Here is a 15,862-nt window from a genome sequence, read left to right as displayed (position 1 = left end):
CTAGTGCCGAAAAGACTAAAATTTATTGTCTTTATTTACCTCTCAATTATCTCAACCTCTATTGTTGCATGAAAAATCCTAAATTAATAAGTATACCCAAATACAAATAACAAAAAATCATTTCACATAAATGGTATAAATTACATAAAGTTCTAATCACTGAACCCTAAAAAAATACATAAGTTCTGTTGGGATTGAAGATGCATTTTACAACCTGGTGGATATTGATTTTGTGCTAGTTTTCATGGAAGTGGATCCTAGATTAGTGCATCATTGCCTTCCAATCATCCATTTCAAGCGTCTGTCAAAATAACTTGAAGTGTACACTTGGCTTCCCTATCAGAGATAAATGATGCAATGGATGTAGGCGTTGAGGTGTGTTTAGGCTGATTTGACTGAAGAACTGTGTAAATTATAGATTCATTGATGTCATTTCCATAATCTAAGCCACAAAAAATGACTAAGAGACTTTTTCATGATTGGATCCCTTACCAAATGGAATGGAAACCTACCAAGATATTAGGTCAAAAAGGCATAAGGGTTGATTCTGTTTTGGTGGCTCCAAGTCTAGCTAAGAGATTAGGATGCTCAGGGATGACCTTGATAATGTGCTTTTTGATAGCTTGATGGTGCACTTCATTCCTGTACTACCAGATACTCCATCGCCGAGTAAAAAAACTGCTTATGGCTTGTCTGACTAAATAATTGCATATATGCTTCAGAGACCATTATGGATAGTTTTATGGTATATGCTTAACTCAACCTGTAGACCTAAAAACTAGACGTACTTGCATGCTTATTCAAATAATATTGATCTTGCCTTCTTATATCTATCATCCAAAAGTTGCTCAATATGTAACACCTTATACCCGACCCAGATATATTGAACCCTGATATAGGGTGCCTGTAACAACCCATTTTTAGTCAAATTAGAACAGTGATTTTAGGACCAAAAATTCGAGGTTGAAATAATTAATTTATTATATTTTGAGGTCTACAGTATGACAGTATAAATGTGTGAAAATTTCATTAAAAAATTTTATCGTTTGAGTGCTTAATTTGATAAAAAGAACTAAATCCCGGAAAGTGTAAAACTTGTATTCTTTTAGCTTAAGGTGTCTAATAACTATAGAATATTAAAGTGGAGGTCCTTATGAGGTAAATAGTCCGTTATTGAGATAGTGGATGATAGTGGCTTGGTATTAGGTGTAATTAATAAGAGTTTTTAAGGTTAATTTTGTAATTTAGTTAATGAAGTTAAAATTAAATAAACAAAATCAAATTCTTTTCACTCATCTTCAACATCCACTGAATTTGAAGAATAAAAACAAGCTATTTAGGGTTTTCATTCGGCTATCTTCAATCCTGGCATCTAGGTACGATTTTTGTCCCGTTTTTAATGATTTCTATGTTTTTGAGATTGTTGCAGCTTAATCTAGCTAGCCTAAGGACTAATTTGTAAAATTTTTAAAGGTTTAGGGTTTTGTCATTGATGAATATAGGTGTATTTTGATGTTTGATGATAGAAAATGTATGATTGTTGTTAGATAAACAACATTTGTAAAGTGATTTTTAGTAAAATTTCCAATTAGAGATTAAATTGTGAAATGTGTGAAGTTTGTGGTTAAATTGTGAAATAAATGAAAAATATAGGCTGTTAGGGGTTTATATGAAATTCGGCTAGCATGGTTAAGGACTAAATTGCATGGATTTGTGTTTATATGAATTAAGGACTATTGTAAAAATATTGAAATATTATGGGCAAAAGTGTAAAGTTACCATAATATGTATTTTGGGCTAAATTGAATAGAATGATAATTAAATAAGTTAATTTTGGTTGCATCTAGATCAAGAAAAGCGAAATTCAAATTTAGATTGGGGGAAGAAAGTGTTGGACTAATCGATTCATTTCATCGTTTTTGCATTCGAGGTAAGTTCGTATGTTAATAAGTATTATCGTAATTGTGTTTTAAATGCTTTATATTTGAATTGTTGAAGAATATGATTGTACGAAAATGTTTGACAATGATTCGACAAATAAGAAATCTCGGTTGAACCTTAGGAATAGATTAGGATACAAATGACATGTCATTAAGGGTTATGTAATTTGGGTACTGGTCCGTACATCCTACCGGTGGCTGAGTTATTTGGCATGTGTTGCGGATTCTCGTCAGCTTGTGTGAGCAACACCGTGTATCTACGTCATGATCATCATCTTGTGTGAGCAGACCCGTTGATAGCTCGAGAGTGAGCATTATATGATATATGTGATTGAGATAGCTTCGACTATGTATATGGCACTTAGGGTGCGAGATTCCCGAGTATTCGATAGTATTTTGAATGGTTCAATAGGTATATCAAAGATATGGATGAGTATGAGATCGATACGAGCTTGTACAATTATGTGCGTGAACTATACAATCAGTGAATTGAAGAAGTTGAAGGGAATTGTGTTTAATCTTTGGATTGAATATATATATGTTAAGTTATGCTTCAAATTTGAGTTGTATTATGTGATGTTTATGTTATTGAATTGTTGGTAGGTAAGTTTTACTTATTTAGCATACAAGTTTACTAAGCTTTATAGCTTACTCTATTTATTTTCCTGTGTTTTATAGTGAATATTGAAGCTAGCTCGGATTGGGAGTCATCGGAGATTGTATCACACTATTGAGCATCTACTTTGGTACTTTTGAACTTGTGTTTTGGTTATATGGCATGTATAGGAATTATGGTCATTTTGGTTTATGGTTTGGTAATGAATTTAGCCATTTGAATTGGCTTGTAAATGTTAAGTGTTTGGTCTTGTGTATAGCCATGAGAGTTGGCTTAATTTGGTATATTTGGTGATGCATATATATGTGTAAATAGCCTTGTTATGCATATGGTAATTGTTAGGTAAATGTCTGTGGTGAATGGTTGTTTGTGAATTGGTAAATTGAATATCAAATAGTTGATATTTAGAGATTTGGTATGCACGAGAAATTAGGTAAGAAAATGCATATGTGAAGTATCTAGTTAAGTGAATTGAGAATGCGATTCCATTTCGAATGTCCACCCGGCCTGTAACATGGGCGTGTCTTCGGCCGTGTGAGACACATGACCGAGCCACATGGGTGTGTGTCCCCTATATTTTGAAAAATTTTCTAAGTTTTTTGAAAATTTCCTGAGTTATCGGTTTAGTCCCGAACCACTTCTAAAGCATGTTGTGGGCGTTGTAGGCTCGTATTAGGGACTTGATGAATAATTATGAATGACTTGTATTTGAATTTGATAATTGTATAAGAAATATATGTTTGATTGTTAAATAAGACTGGTAATGCCCCGTAACCCTATTCTGGCAACGGATACGAGTGAGGTGTGTTACAGTGCCACAATACTTAACTACTTAACAAAAATTTTACAACTGGAAAAAATCATATAGAACATACTTCTTATTTATTTATACTATTTTCTAAGTCAAAAGATGTTGTAGGAAGCGTTTATTAATTTCAATAGATTCTCAAATTAGTATAAGACATTACAATTTAAATATTTGTAAACAAACTTAATCGTAGCATTAAAATTTGTATTCATTAAATTCTAAAGAATGCCCCTGTAATGACCCGAAAGTCAGGGGTGTTGAAACGATGGTTTCAGATTTCTATTTTCCAATGATAAAGTCAATAAATATTATTTTATTAATATTTACGAGGATATATTATCGTATTAAACTGAAGTTTGGTCTAATAATTTTGGTTATTTGGAAAGTTAGACAAGGTACAAGTGTATTTGTTCTAAAGTCAGTGATTTTGGAAATTGAGGTATCTGGCCCTCGTTTCCATAAATCGAGCTTGTAAATATTTTTATTTAATAATTAAATAGCTGTATTAGAAACGTTAAATGAAATTCAATCAGGAAATTTGGTGATTTAAGAATTAATTAAGGTATAGGGATTAAATTGCAAAAGTAATAAATATATAATTTACTTAAGGCTCTATAATTAGAACTCATGTTAAGGATTTATTTAGCAAATATACCCTTGAATCAATTATGGTGGCTGGTTATAACATAAAACTTATATGTATTATATATAATAAAACATTAATAAAGCATCACGTATAATGATAAAATGATAATAGAATAAACTAAGTTAGTGGAAAGAAAAACCAAAAACATTTCTTATTCATTTTAGGCAAAGTTTCGAAGCTTGGAGAAAGGGGAGAATGCACGGTGAAGGGTTTTGTTACTTTGAAGTTCAATTGGTTAGTTAATTTAGTCCATTTTCTTGTAATTTTTATGTTTTTGGAACCTCGATAATACGAGCTAACTAACCCATATAGTATTTTTCGTATTGTTCAAGATTGAAGATGTTTCTATTGTTAAATTATGGAAGTTTGAGGTGTTATTTTGATAGATTTTAATGTTAGAAGTGAAATAGGACTAATTTGTAAAGTCAATTGATGATTTTGTGTAATAGGAATTAAAATGAATAAATTTCAAAATTTGTGGTACAAATGAAAAATAGGAAGTTAAATTAGGTCTATAGTAAAATTGAAATAAAAATTTGAGGCTTAAATTGAAAGTTACGTTATTCCCAATTTTAGGGACTAAATTGAATAAAGTGCAAGTTTTGCATAAATTAGCAATTGAATGTGAAAATGATTGTGTATTGATGATTTGGTGTATTTATGTTAATTCGTAGTTAACGTCGACCAGGATTCCTCAAGACGGAAAGGAAAAGATAAAGTTATCGACAAATAGCTTGGAGTTTACGGTTTGTGTTTCTATAAGCTGAACTACTTCAATTGTTGCATTTATGAATTGTATTGCATGGGAAGATCACAAGGTAAGCTAAAAATGATAAAGAAAGTTGAATTGATTTGATTCAGACTTATTATTTGCGGAGAGGATTAAAGTGAATAGTTTTGGAAATATCGTATAATTATATAAATATGAAATTGAATCTGTTTTGAGATATGATATATATATTATTGTGTACATGTATTAAAGTATGATGGATGAAATAATGGTATGGATTTGGGACATTGATTATAAATGAAATTGAATAGAGGATACTGGAATTAAGTCTGGAAATGTGTATATAATATTGAAGTGATAAAATTACTTTGATTGTTATAGGGAGAAGTATATGTGTTACAACTATGTTATATTGAATTATTATAAGTAAATCAAATTATAATATTAAATGGTGCATTATGACATGTAGCTCTTCAATATTAATTTGCATTAGATCTTGTTGTTAAGTGATGCATTACATAATTTATATTATAATTCAATGTTGGCTATAGAAATACCACTGAGTTATACTTAGCGTACATTTTCATTTGTTCACGCCCAGGTTAGGTATTGTTCAATTTGTATGTCGATTCAACATCTAATGATAATCTCAAACTCAAGTGTTGGTGATGCTCTTATTTTGGTTTTGACATGTACCTAGAAAGTCTTTTGGTTATAAGTTCATTTTGTATCTTGATGGTTTTGCTTATTATGTTTATAAAGTATATATATATACACATATAAGTATGTATATGTGAGAAGGTAATGGTATTTGGTTGATAAAATGTCAAATTGCTTGAATTGTATGTTTAATATCCTTATAGATGAGAGAAATATCTTATTATATGTTCTTGGTTGATGTTTAGATGTGGAAAGATGTTTGATGTGTTTTGATATATTTGATGTTAAAGCATGAAGATGATTTAAAGGTTGGTTGTGTTTAGGTAAGTGATTGAAAAAGTGTCTTATAATGTAAATTGAGTTCATTCAATTTGGTTGTTTTGAAATGTAAATTGAGATGCCTTTGTGGGCATATTGGTTAGGCACTTAGGTTGAATGGTATATGACATGTTTTGACATGAATTGGTGTGTTTTAAAATGGGTAATTATAGATGCAAATGGTATGGCTTGGTAACCAAGCAATGTGATAACATGTTAATTTGCATGACTTTTGTTTTAATTCGGTTAATTTTTGGATTGATCCCTGCTGAATTAGTGCTTTTATGTTTTAATCTTGTCAGGGATGCAATTGAGATGCAAAGAGTAAAAACCGAGCAGAAAAGGACCAAATTGAAACACAGTCAATAAAGTGAGGCCAAATAAAAAATGTGGAAAAAACCAAGGACTCATTAGATTCTTTTGACTTTGTAAAATCCAAAATTAGAAAAAAAAATATAATTTTAATTTTTATTTAATTTTAATTATATGTTGAAGTGGTTAAAGCCAAAATTAGTAAGTATCATGTATATAAATAAGGCTTTAATGTCTTAGGAAAAACATATTATATTTTACATTTTGATTTTCATTTGGAATTAAAGAGCCATTATTTTTTTTCTTCCAAATTTGAGCGTGAGTAGCAATCTATTACTTTTATTCTTATTTCTTTATTCTTTCAAAATTCGTTTAATTGCCTTTCAAGTCTTTTCATTTCCCAATTTCCTCCATTATCATCAAATCACCTTTTATAACCTATGAAGCATGATTAAATCCATGTTTCACTAAATTCCATCTTAGCTTTAGGCAAATGTTATTTCTGATCGAGAATCGTGAGATACGTATCCATACTAAAAATTATTCTAATCGGTATTCATACTTTCCTTAAGTATTGGGATTGACAACTCATCCCTTAAAGTTAACTTGATTCCAAGTAAAAAAATGCACGTTAGGTTGGAGTCATGTTTGCTGAAAATTGGAGAAACGAGTCAGTCGTGCTGTATTCGGATCTCCGAGAACAAATCAAGGAATAAGTGATCGGGTTTAAACGACTCACACGATTTAGGCCGTTAATTCGAGTTGGTTCTTTAGAGCACAAGACTTCCGAAGTCTTGAATTGGGAACACGTGTATCTCAATTAGATAATCGGTAATGGTTAGTTTGTAACTCGTACTAGGACCAGCTATGAAAGGAAGAATTGGTGGTTAGGACATTCTTAACTGCTATAACCAGTTTATTGTTTAGAGGAGAAAATTAACTTTCAAGGATCAATTCAAAAATTCGAAATCCACCGAGTCTAAGGCTAAGGATTATTATCATTGATTATAAAATTTGAGTTTAATTTCCAATTTAATTTCTAATTTAATTATTTAATTATTTATGTTGTTTCAATTATTTAGTTTCTAAAACATTTTCAAAACTCCCCTAAGTTGTTTTTTTTTTATTTTTTTCAGCATGTTCATTTGGAGTCGTGAGCACAACTTTTTCCACGACTTTTGCCACGACTTTCGACACGACAAAAATTATGATCACAAGTTAAATACAGAAGTTGATTATAATATCAATTCCCTGTGGACTCGACCTTACTACCACTCTTTACTACTATTTAGAGTTATTTTGTAGGAATTATTTTTGGTGGTTTCGACACTCATCAAAGTTTGGCGTCTTTGAGATATTGTTCTAATTTTTGTTTATTTACCTTATGACCAGATTAGAACCGGGAACTCTAGAGTTTGAACTAGAAATTAAGAAATTGGCCCGACAGTTGCAGAAAGAAGCCATTAAACGTGGTAAAAGACCAAATCCAGGATTTGAAACCATATCTTACACCGAGGAAATTTTTTAGTTTGACAACCAGACGAGATGGTCAAACAAACTATACACCAACTCACAGTAGCACCAGATAAACAACAACCCTTATGTATAACCTATCCAGCGGGAGGAACGCCGTACGAGTTAAAGTCAAGTTTGATTCATTTACTACCCACCTTCCGTGGGTTACAAAATGAAAATCGGCACACACATCTCAAAGAATTCCATATGGTGTGCATAAGCATGAAGCTTCAGAAAGTAACCGAAGACCAAATTAAACTTCGTGCTTTTCCTTTCTCATTAGTCGACTCTGCTAGAGAGTGACTATTTTATTTACCTCCGATATCTGTCAACACATGGTTTGACATGTCATGTTTGTTTCTTGACAAGTTCTTCTCTACAGCTCGAGCGACCGAACTAAGGAGGGACATTGTGGGAATCCATCAAATGGACGTTGAATCGCTCTACGATTTTGGGAGCGTTACAAAAAGTTGTGTGCAAGTTGCCCACAATATGGACTGACTGAATAGTCACTCTTGCAATATTTCTATGAGGGATTGCTCCAGATGAAAATGAAAATGATAGATGCTCCAAGTGAAGGGGCACTAGTCAATATGAATCTTTAGAGAGCACAAGAGCTGATTTCAACAATGGTTGTTAACTCTCAACAATTCCTACTAGCCACAGAACCTACAATATAGGTTCATGGGTTATGTTCTTTATCCCTAGAAGATAAAATTAATAAGCTAACTAATGTTGTTCAAACTTTGCTCATAGATAAAATAGGCCCAGCACGGTTGTGCGAAATTTGCGCTAAACCAGATCATCCGACTGACTCATATCCGATTTTACATGAGGACTCGACAGAATAAGCAAATGTTGTTGGGAATTTTCTAGGACCGCCTCAAAGGTTATATGACCTATACTCGAACTCGTATAATTTAGGGTGAAAAGATCACTCAGATCTATGTTATTGGTCGAATACTCGGATCAATCAACCATACCAACAAAGGCTGCCTCGAAATCAACAATTACTACCCCCAAAGTCATCTTTGGAAGCCATAGTGGAATGGCTGACCAATAGTACTGAGAAATTTCAACAAAAAACTGACATGCAATTGCAGGAGTTGGATAAGCAAGTGAGTAAGCTTGCGTTCGCGGTTAGCTGCTTGGAGTCCCAAGGTAAACTTTCATCCCAAACTGAGTCAAACCCTCGACACAATGCAAGTGCTATGACATTGATGAGTGGAAAGGTTTTGGAGCTCGTACCTGGCACAAGTTGTGCCCACAACACTAGTCGAGATAAGGAGAAACTTGACATAAAGGATCCAGTAGAGACAGCACCACAAAAATCATTTGCAGTACCACCTCTGTTTCTTGGAAAACTTGTCCAATGCAAGAAGGAGCGAAAAGAGAAGAAGATACTCGACAACTTTCGAAAGGTAAAAATCAACATACCTAAGAAGATCCTCGACAACTTTCGAAAGGTAAAAATCAACATACCTCTTATTGATGCGATTAAGCAGATTCCACGATATGCAAAATTCTTAAAATAATTATGCAGGAGTAAGAGGAAACTCGTGGGCAATGAAAAGGTAAGTGTGGGGGAAAATATTTTCTCCACTAGGTAAAGGAAATACCTTAACAATAATAGTCTCGAGTAAACTCTCAAAGGTAGAAGAGGAAAACTCGGTACGAGTTCTTAGAGATTATAAAGAGGTAATTGGATAGACGGTAGTCAACATTAAGGGGTTGAGCCTCTCGACTTGCATGCATAAAATTTAAATTATAGATAATGTTATTCCCAAAAGAGAGGCTCAAAGGCGTCTGAACCCGCCCATAATGGAAGTGGTAAGGAAAGAAGTTCAAAATTTACTTGATGCTGGGATGATCTATCCCATTTCTGACAGTAATTGGGTCAGCTCAGTCCATGTAGTACCCAAAAAAACTAGCGTAACCATAATTGAGAATTTGGCAGGTGAGATGGTTCCCACTCGGATCCAAAACTAGTGGGGAGTTTGCATTGATTACAGGAAGTTGAACTTCTTGAATCAGAAAGATCATTTTCCATTTCCTTTTATTGACCAGATGTTAGAACATCTAAGAAATCTCATTATTGTTATCTTGATGGTTACTCAGGGTTTTTCCAGATTCCAGTGGCACCGAATGATCAAGAGAAGAAGATGTTTACATATCCATTTAGCACGTCCACTTATAGACAGATGTCGTTCGAACTTTACAATGCACTAGCCACGTTTCAAATATGTATGGTAAGTATATTTTCCGACTACGTCGAGAAAATAATTGAGGTGTTGATGGATGACTTTACTGTGTATGGTGAGTCTTTTTATGTGTGTTTGTCAAATCTTGCAAAAATTTTGGAAAGATGCTTAGAATTTAATCTTGTTCTAAAGTTTGAGAAATGCCATTTTATGGTGGATAAAGGATTAGTCCTAGGTCATATCATTTTTGCTGAGGGAATTTCTGTTGATAAAGCAAAATTGACATCATTAACTCACTGTCATACCCCACAACTGTGAGGGAGATTCGTTCTTTCCTTGGTCATGCAGGTTTCTACAGGCGGTTCATTAAAAACTTTTCAAAAATTGTGCAACCGCTTTGTAATCTCTTACAGAAGGACAAGGAGTTCAAGTTTGACCAATCATACAGGGATGCGTTCGACACGCTCAAACATAAGCTCATTTTGGCATCCATCGTTTAACCACCAAATTTGAATTATCCTTTAGAAATAATGTGCGATGGAAGTGACCATAGCATAGGAGTAATCCTTGGGAAAAGAATCGAGAAAGAACCATAGGTTATCTCCTATACATCTATGACCTTGGATGTTGCCCAAAGTAATTACTCAATTACTGAAAAAGAGTTTCTAGCTATAGTCTTTGCTTTGGAAAATTTTCGTTCATATTTATTAGGGACTAAAATTGTTGTTTTTTCTAATCATACAGATATTACTTTTGCAAGAGTTCGATCTCAAAATAAAAGATAAGAAAGGACGCAAATATTTGGTAGCTGAACATCTGAGCCGAATACCTCCATCGAAAGATGTCACGCCACTTAAAGATGATTTTTCGAATAAAAGTCTGCTTGCTACTGAGACAATTTTTCCTTAGTACGCAAACATGGTGAATTACCTTGCTACAGGTATAGTCACTTCTAACTTAACGCGATATGAAAAAGATAAGATCAGACGTGAATCGCAATACTATGTTTGGGACGACCCCTACCTTTGAAAGTACTATTCCAATAAGGTAATTGGACGATGTATTGCAGAAACTCAAGTAAAATCGATTCTATCTTTTTATCATTCTTACGCATGTGGTGGACATTTTGACCCTAAACGAACTATGCATAAAGTACTTGAATGTGGACTATATTGGCCACATATTTTTTGAGACGCATATTTGTTCTATAAAACATTCAAAAAGTGTCAAAAGGTAGGAAACTTGAGCCAAAAAAATGAAATGCCTCTAACCACTATACATATCTGTGAAATATTTGATATATAGGGCATTGATTTTATAGGACCTTTTTTCTCATTATACGGTAATGTTTATATTTTACTTGCTATTGGCTATGTGTCAAACTGGGTGGAAGCAAAAGCCACTCATCATGCTGATACCAAAACGGTAGTCAGTTTTCTAAAAAGTTATATTTTTTCCAGATTTGGCACACCGTGAGCATTACTCAGCGATCGGGGAACATATTTTTGTAATAAGGTACTCCACACACTTTCAAAAAATACGGGGTGATGCAAGAGTTGCTACGGTTATCACCCTCAATCAAACTATCAAGCAGAAGTGTTGAATCGAGAAATCAAGCTAACTTTGGAGAAGACCGTTAAGCCAAATAGGAAAGATTGGAGTTTGTGACTAAATGATGCACCGTGGACGTACCGTACAACTTACAAAGGACCCATATGTATGTCTCCTTATCGACTAATTTTTGGTAAACCGTGTCATCTTCCTGTTGAACTAGAACATAAAGTGTTTTGGGTGGTTAAGCAATGCAACATGGAGTTGGAAGCTGCAGGTAAGTATCGTAAGTTACATATTCAGGAACTTGAGCAAATTCGATGAAAAGCGTATGAAAGTGCCCAAATTTATAAGTATAAAATCAAGGCATACCATGATCAGAAGATAACTCGTAAAAAATTTTCAATAGGATAAAAAGTATTACTTTATGACCCTACATTAAGAGTTTTTGCAGGTAAGCTTCGAACTAAGTGGTTAGGAGCTTTTGTTATTACTCACGTGTTTCTACATGGTGTAGTCAAGGTTAAAAGTGAAGAGTCTGGAACAATTTTCAAGGTCAACAGAAAGCGATTAAAGCCTTTCTATGAAAATTTTCAAGTTCACATGGTTGATGAATTAATTCTCGAAGAGTCGATTAAATAAATTTCTAGGTCGTCGAGCTAACGACGTTAAACAAAAGTGCTTTTTGGGAGGCAACCCAAATTTATTTTCATTTATTTAATTTTGAGTTTTAGTAAGATTTAGGTTGTAAATAAATAAATAAATTTTTATTTAATCTAGTTAATTTGATATGGTTAGGAACATAATAGAGGTTGTCAATTTTCTAAGAATCAGATATTGATGGTGGCGTAGGCACGACATGCTAAATGGTGACAATTATTTACCTATTAATAATAAAAAAAAACTAACTTCCCTAACCTTTATAAAAACACAAAACCCAAATCCAATACCCATCCACCAATCTAATACCTACCCCAAATCCACTTACCCAAATACCAAATGACCCACATAATAAATCCAATAAACCCAAAATAAGCCTAACACCCAAAAAATGAAAAGAAAGGAAATTGGGCCGAACGGCTTAGCTGGCCCAAAGAAAAGAAAAAAAAGAAAAAAATGGACAAGAGGCCTAACCGGCCACAAGAAAAAAAGAAGAAAAAGAATAAAACAACCCAACCCCTACTTTCCTTTCCCCCTTTCCCTCCTTTTCCATCTTCTTCAAAAAAAAACCTTAACCCCATACCACATCACCATCGCCTCAACCATCGTCTGCACTGTCGTCAAGTGTTGCCACCACCATCATCATCCACGGTCACCGTCGAGCACGGACTTCACCAATTTCCATGGGCCCGTCGTTCAAACCATAGTTCTTCTCCTTTTTCCATTTGCTGTTCGACACTCTCAAACACCTTTCGACAGCCTTCTTCACCATATCAACGCCGCACTCTTGCAGATTGGAACCCTCACCCACGCGCCATTGCTCTGTCCAACCCCCAAACACCATCTTATTTATTTTCATTTCTTCTATTCTACCATAACCATCAAACCCCCAAATCACCCCTCCTATCACCTTAACCGTCACCATATTTAAAACCCCACCATCACCCTTCAAAAAATTGACCCAAACCACGCCATCCATCATCCATTGCCATCGTCACCATCGCCACCACCGTAGCAAGCAGAACCATTTATTCGTGAAACTTATATGAAAACCATGGTTTGAACTCAGAACCAAACGACTGACAATATTCTGACTTCATTCAATCAAAGTTGACATTGATTTTCAGAGCCTCCATTCATTAATTTAGATGACTATAACTCGGAACCTTCTACACCTCCTACAATATGAACGACCACACCAATAAGAACTCGTCACTGATGAAGTCCAACTCCGATCGAAACAGAACATTTGAACAGTAGCTCCGCTAGTCCTGAAAGATCGATTCCTAATCCTCAACTTGGTTTACCTTTACTAATGTATTATGTAGGTTATTCTGAGGAGGCTGGGACTTCTAACAACCATATCGAAGGTCCCTTAACTATAAACGAGCATGTCTCTCAACGTCGAACATGATCGTCCACCACTCAAACCCGTCGACGACCAACATATGAGTCAGCGACACTCTCACACAGCAGTACTGACGCTGCTAGAAATTCAAGTCCCCCACTCGACTCTTAACGAATATGTTTGACCTTCACGAGATAGTTAACGCAATAGACGAGGTTGTGAAAACACTCTTCCTATCGAAGGACGATTACGAGGGTTTCTAAACTTTTTGAACTTGGAACGTCGCGCAAAATACGATGACATCTGACAACATCCGCTCCCGGTCTGTAAGTAAATCGATCTTTACACTCTTGATATGTTAAATATTCATGATGTTGTGATTGGTTATTTTGATGCTATTGGTTAGAGTTCATTTGCAAATATTTCCTGTAATGCATATTATGAATTGATTTATGAATTCTACACCACATTTAGTTTCAATATTAATGTATTACAAACAGTTGAAACACAAAGCATTATCTATTTTCGGTTACTTGGAAAGGACTTTAGGATGTCGATTTCTAAATTTAACTTTGCCATGGGTTTCGTCGACCCTAACAATATTCAACCTGATTCCTATCATACTACTCTATTAGATATTCCAAGTAACTTTGATACTTAAGATGTTTATTGTGCTTTGACTCATTCTAGAAATCAATTTATAATCCAAAGACCACAAAGGACTTCTTGCTGTATGGACCCGCTTTAAGGTATATTCATCGATTTTTAGCTTTTAGTTTTTCAAGTTGAAATAATTCGTCATCTCTTTTAACTAAAACTGAATTGTTTTTTTTGTGGTGTATGCATTCAAGATTTAAAGTTAATATAGAATATTGGTTTGCACAAAACTTTCATGCTATTTTGAGATGTAATCGTCCACTAATACTTAGGTCATATACTACGAATTTAACCTCTCAACTTTTTCCCCTTGAAGTTGATTTCTCGTCCTTAATATGTGCATATAATATGGATAGCCTAGATAAATATTGCTTGGATTCTATGGGTTTGCTTGCCGGCACCCCTATTGCATGTTATTTTGTTCCTCTAGGTACACGAACTACTCATGGAAATATGGTCTTTCGCCAACGTCCACACTTTACTACTAAGAAGCAAGTTGAGCAACCTTAATCTGTGGAGGCACGTTTAAGCCGAATCGAAGCTCGACTTGGAACAATGGAAACCTAAGTCTCCACAATCCTCGACATCCTGTAAAGTCATTACCCCAAACACTGACAACATCGTTAAAAGACACATGGGGAGTATTCTTAACTTTTCTTTTTACTTGTTATTTGGGTTACTACCTTTTATTTCATATAAAACATGCTTGAGGACATGCATAGATTAAGTGGGGGGTTGAAATGGTAAGTAAAATGGTAAATATGCATGAAAAATGGTAAATATGCTTGATTTTTGCTGCATGTCTCTCTTTTGCATATGTTCAATCTTATGCTAGATTTATTCGATAGTTTATTTTGACATTGGGCCTCTAATCTCATTACTTAGTCAATTTGGACAATTGGGTAAGTTTTGAATTAAAGTGTTTAAGTATCTAGATTACTCGACATTTGTGTTTTAAGGTTGATATATGTAACTTGATTTTTCATATAAATTGATTGTTTGAAAAAAAATTTCTTTTACATAAATAAATAAATAAAATGAAAAATAAATAAATAAAGGCTCAAGTTATGAGTGAAAGTTTTGAAAACGTGACAGAATTTAATAACCGAGGTGAGGTGCTTGGATTGTCATTTCATCTTGCGTAAAAAGGTTTGAGTGACAAATCAAGAACTTACAAACATTCCGCTAACCAAGCCTAAAAAAAAGATTGTTTGAACTGAGCAACCGGGATAGGGTGCTTGGGTTGTCATCCTAGTTCTGGTAAAAAGGTTTGACTGTGTCTAAAATTTTTATTACTGCGTGATTAATTAATAATACCTTGCAAATTTTGGATTCAAACTCAATTTAGTGAAATGATTTAGTTAACATATTTCAGTTTTATGACACTTGTTGATCAAACTATATATATTGAGCATTTATTTATTTTTGCATATGTTGTTTGCATTGACTATGGATGCAGAAAATAGGCTCGATTTTTAATAAATTATTGAATAATTTCTAATGTTTGAAATTAGAATATGCTTGATGACAAGCATGAGCTAAGTAGGGGGATTTGATAACATGTTAATTTGCTTGACTTTTTGTGTTTAATTTGGTTAATTTTTGAATTGACCCCTGCTGAATTAGTGCTTTTATGTTTTAATCTTAACAGGAATGCAATTGGGATGCAAAGAGTAAAAAAAAAGAGCAGAATAGGACCAAATTGAAACATAGTCAATAAAGTGAAGCCAAATAAAAAATGTGGAAAAAGCCAAGGACTCATCAGATTCTTTTGACTTTGTAAAAGCCAAAATTAGAAAAAATATAATTTTAATTTTTATTTAATTTTAATTATATGTTGAAGTAGTTAAAGCCAAAATTAGTAAATATCATGTATATAAATAGGGCTTTAATGTACTTA

General features: G+C 33.8%; 1 protein-coding gene across 1 annotated transcript; it reads left to right on the top strand.

The window, feature by feature from the left end:
- The first annotated feature begins 8,636 nt into the window (after positions 1-8,636).
- Positions 8,637-10,246, top strand: LOC107917377 (uncharacterized). The gene is made up of 3 exons (XM_016846736.1): positions 8,637-8,966; positions 9,675-9,861; positions 10,095-10,246. Exons 1-3 carry the CDS (start codon positions 8,637-8,639, stop codon positions 10,244-10,246), a joined length of 669 nt encoding a protein of 222 aa, XP_016702225.1.
- Positions 10,247-15,862: the final 5,616 nt, after the last annotated feature.

Source organism: Gossypium hirsutum, chromosome A01 (genome assembly GCF_007990345.1).
Source record: "Gossypium hirsutum isolate 1008001.06 chromosome A01, Gossypium_hirsutum_v2.1, whole genome shotgun sequence".
Taxonomy (NCBI): domain Eukaryota; kingdom Viridiplantae; phylum Streptophyta; class Magnoliopsida; order Malvales; family Malvaceae; genus Gossypium; species Gossypium hirsutum.
This window is presented reverse-complemented; position numbering and strand designations above follow the sequence as displayed.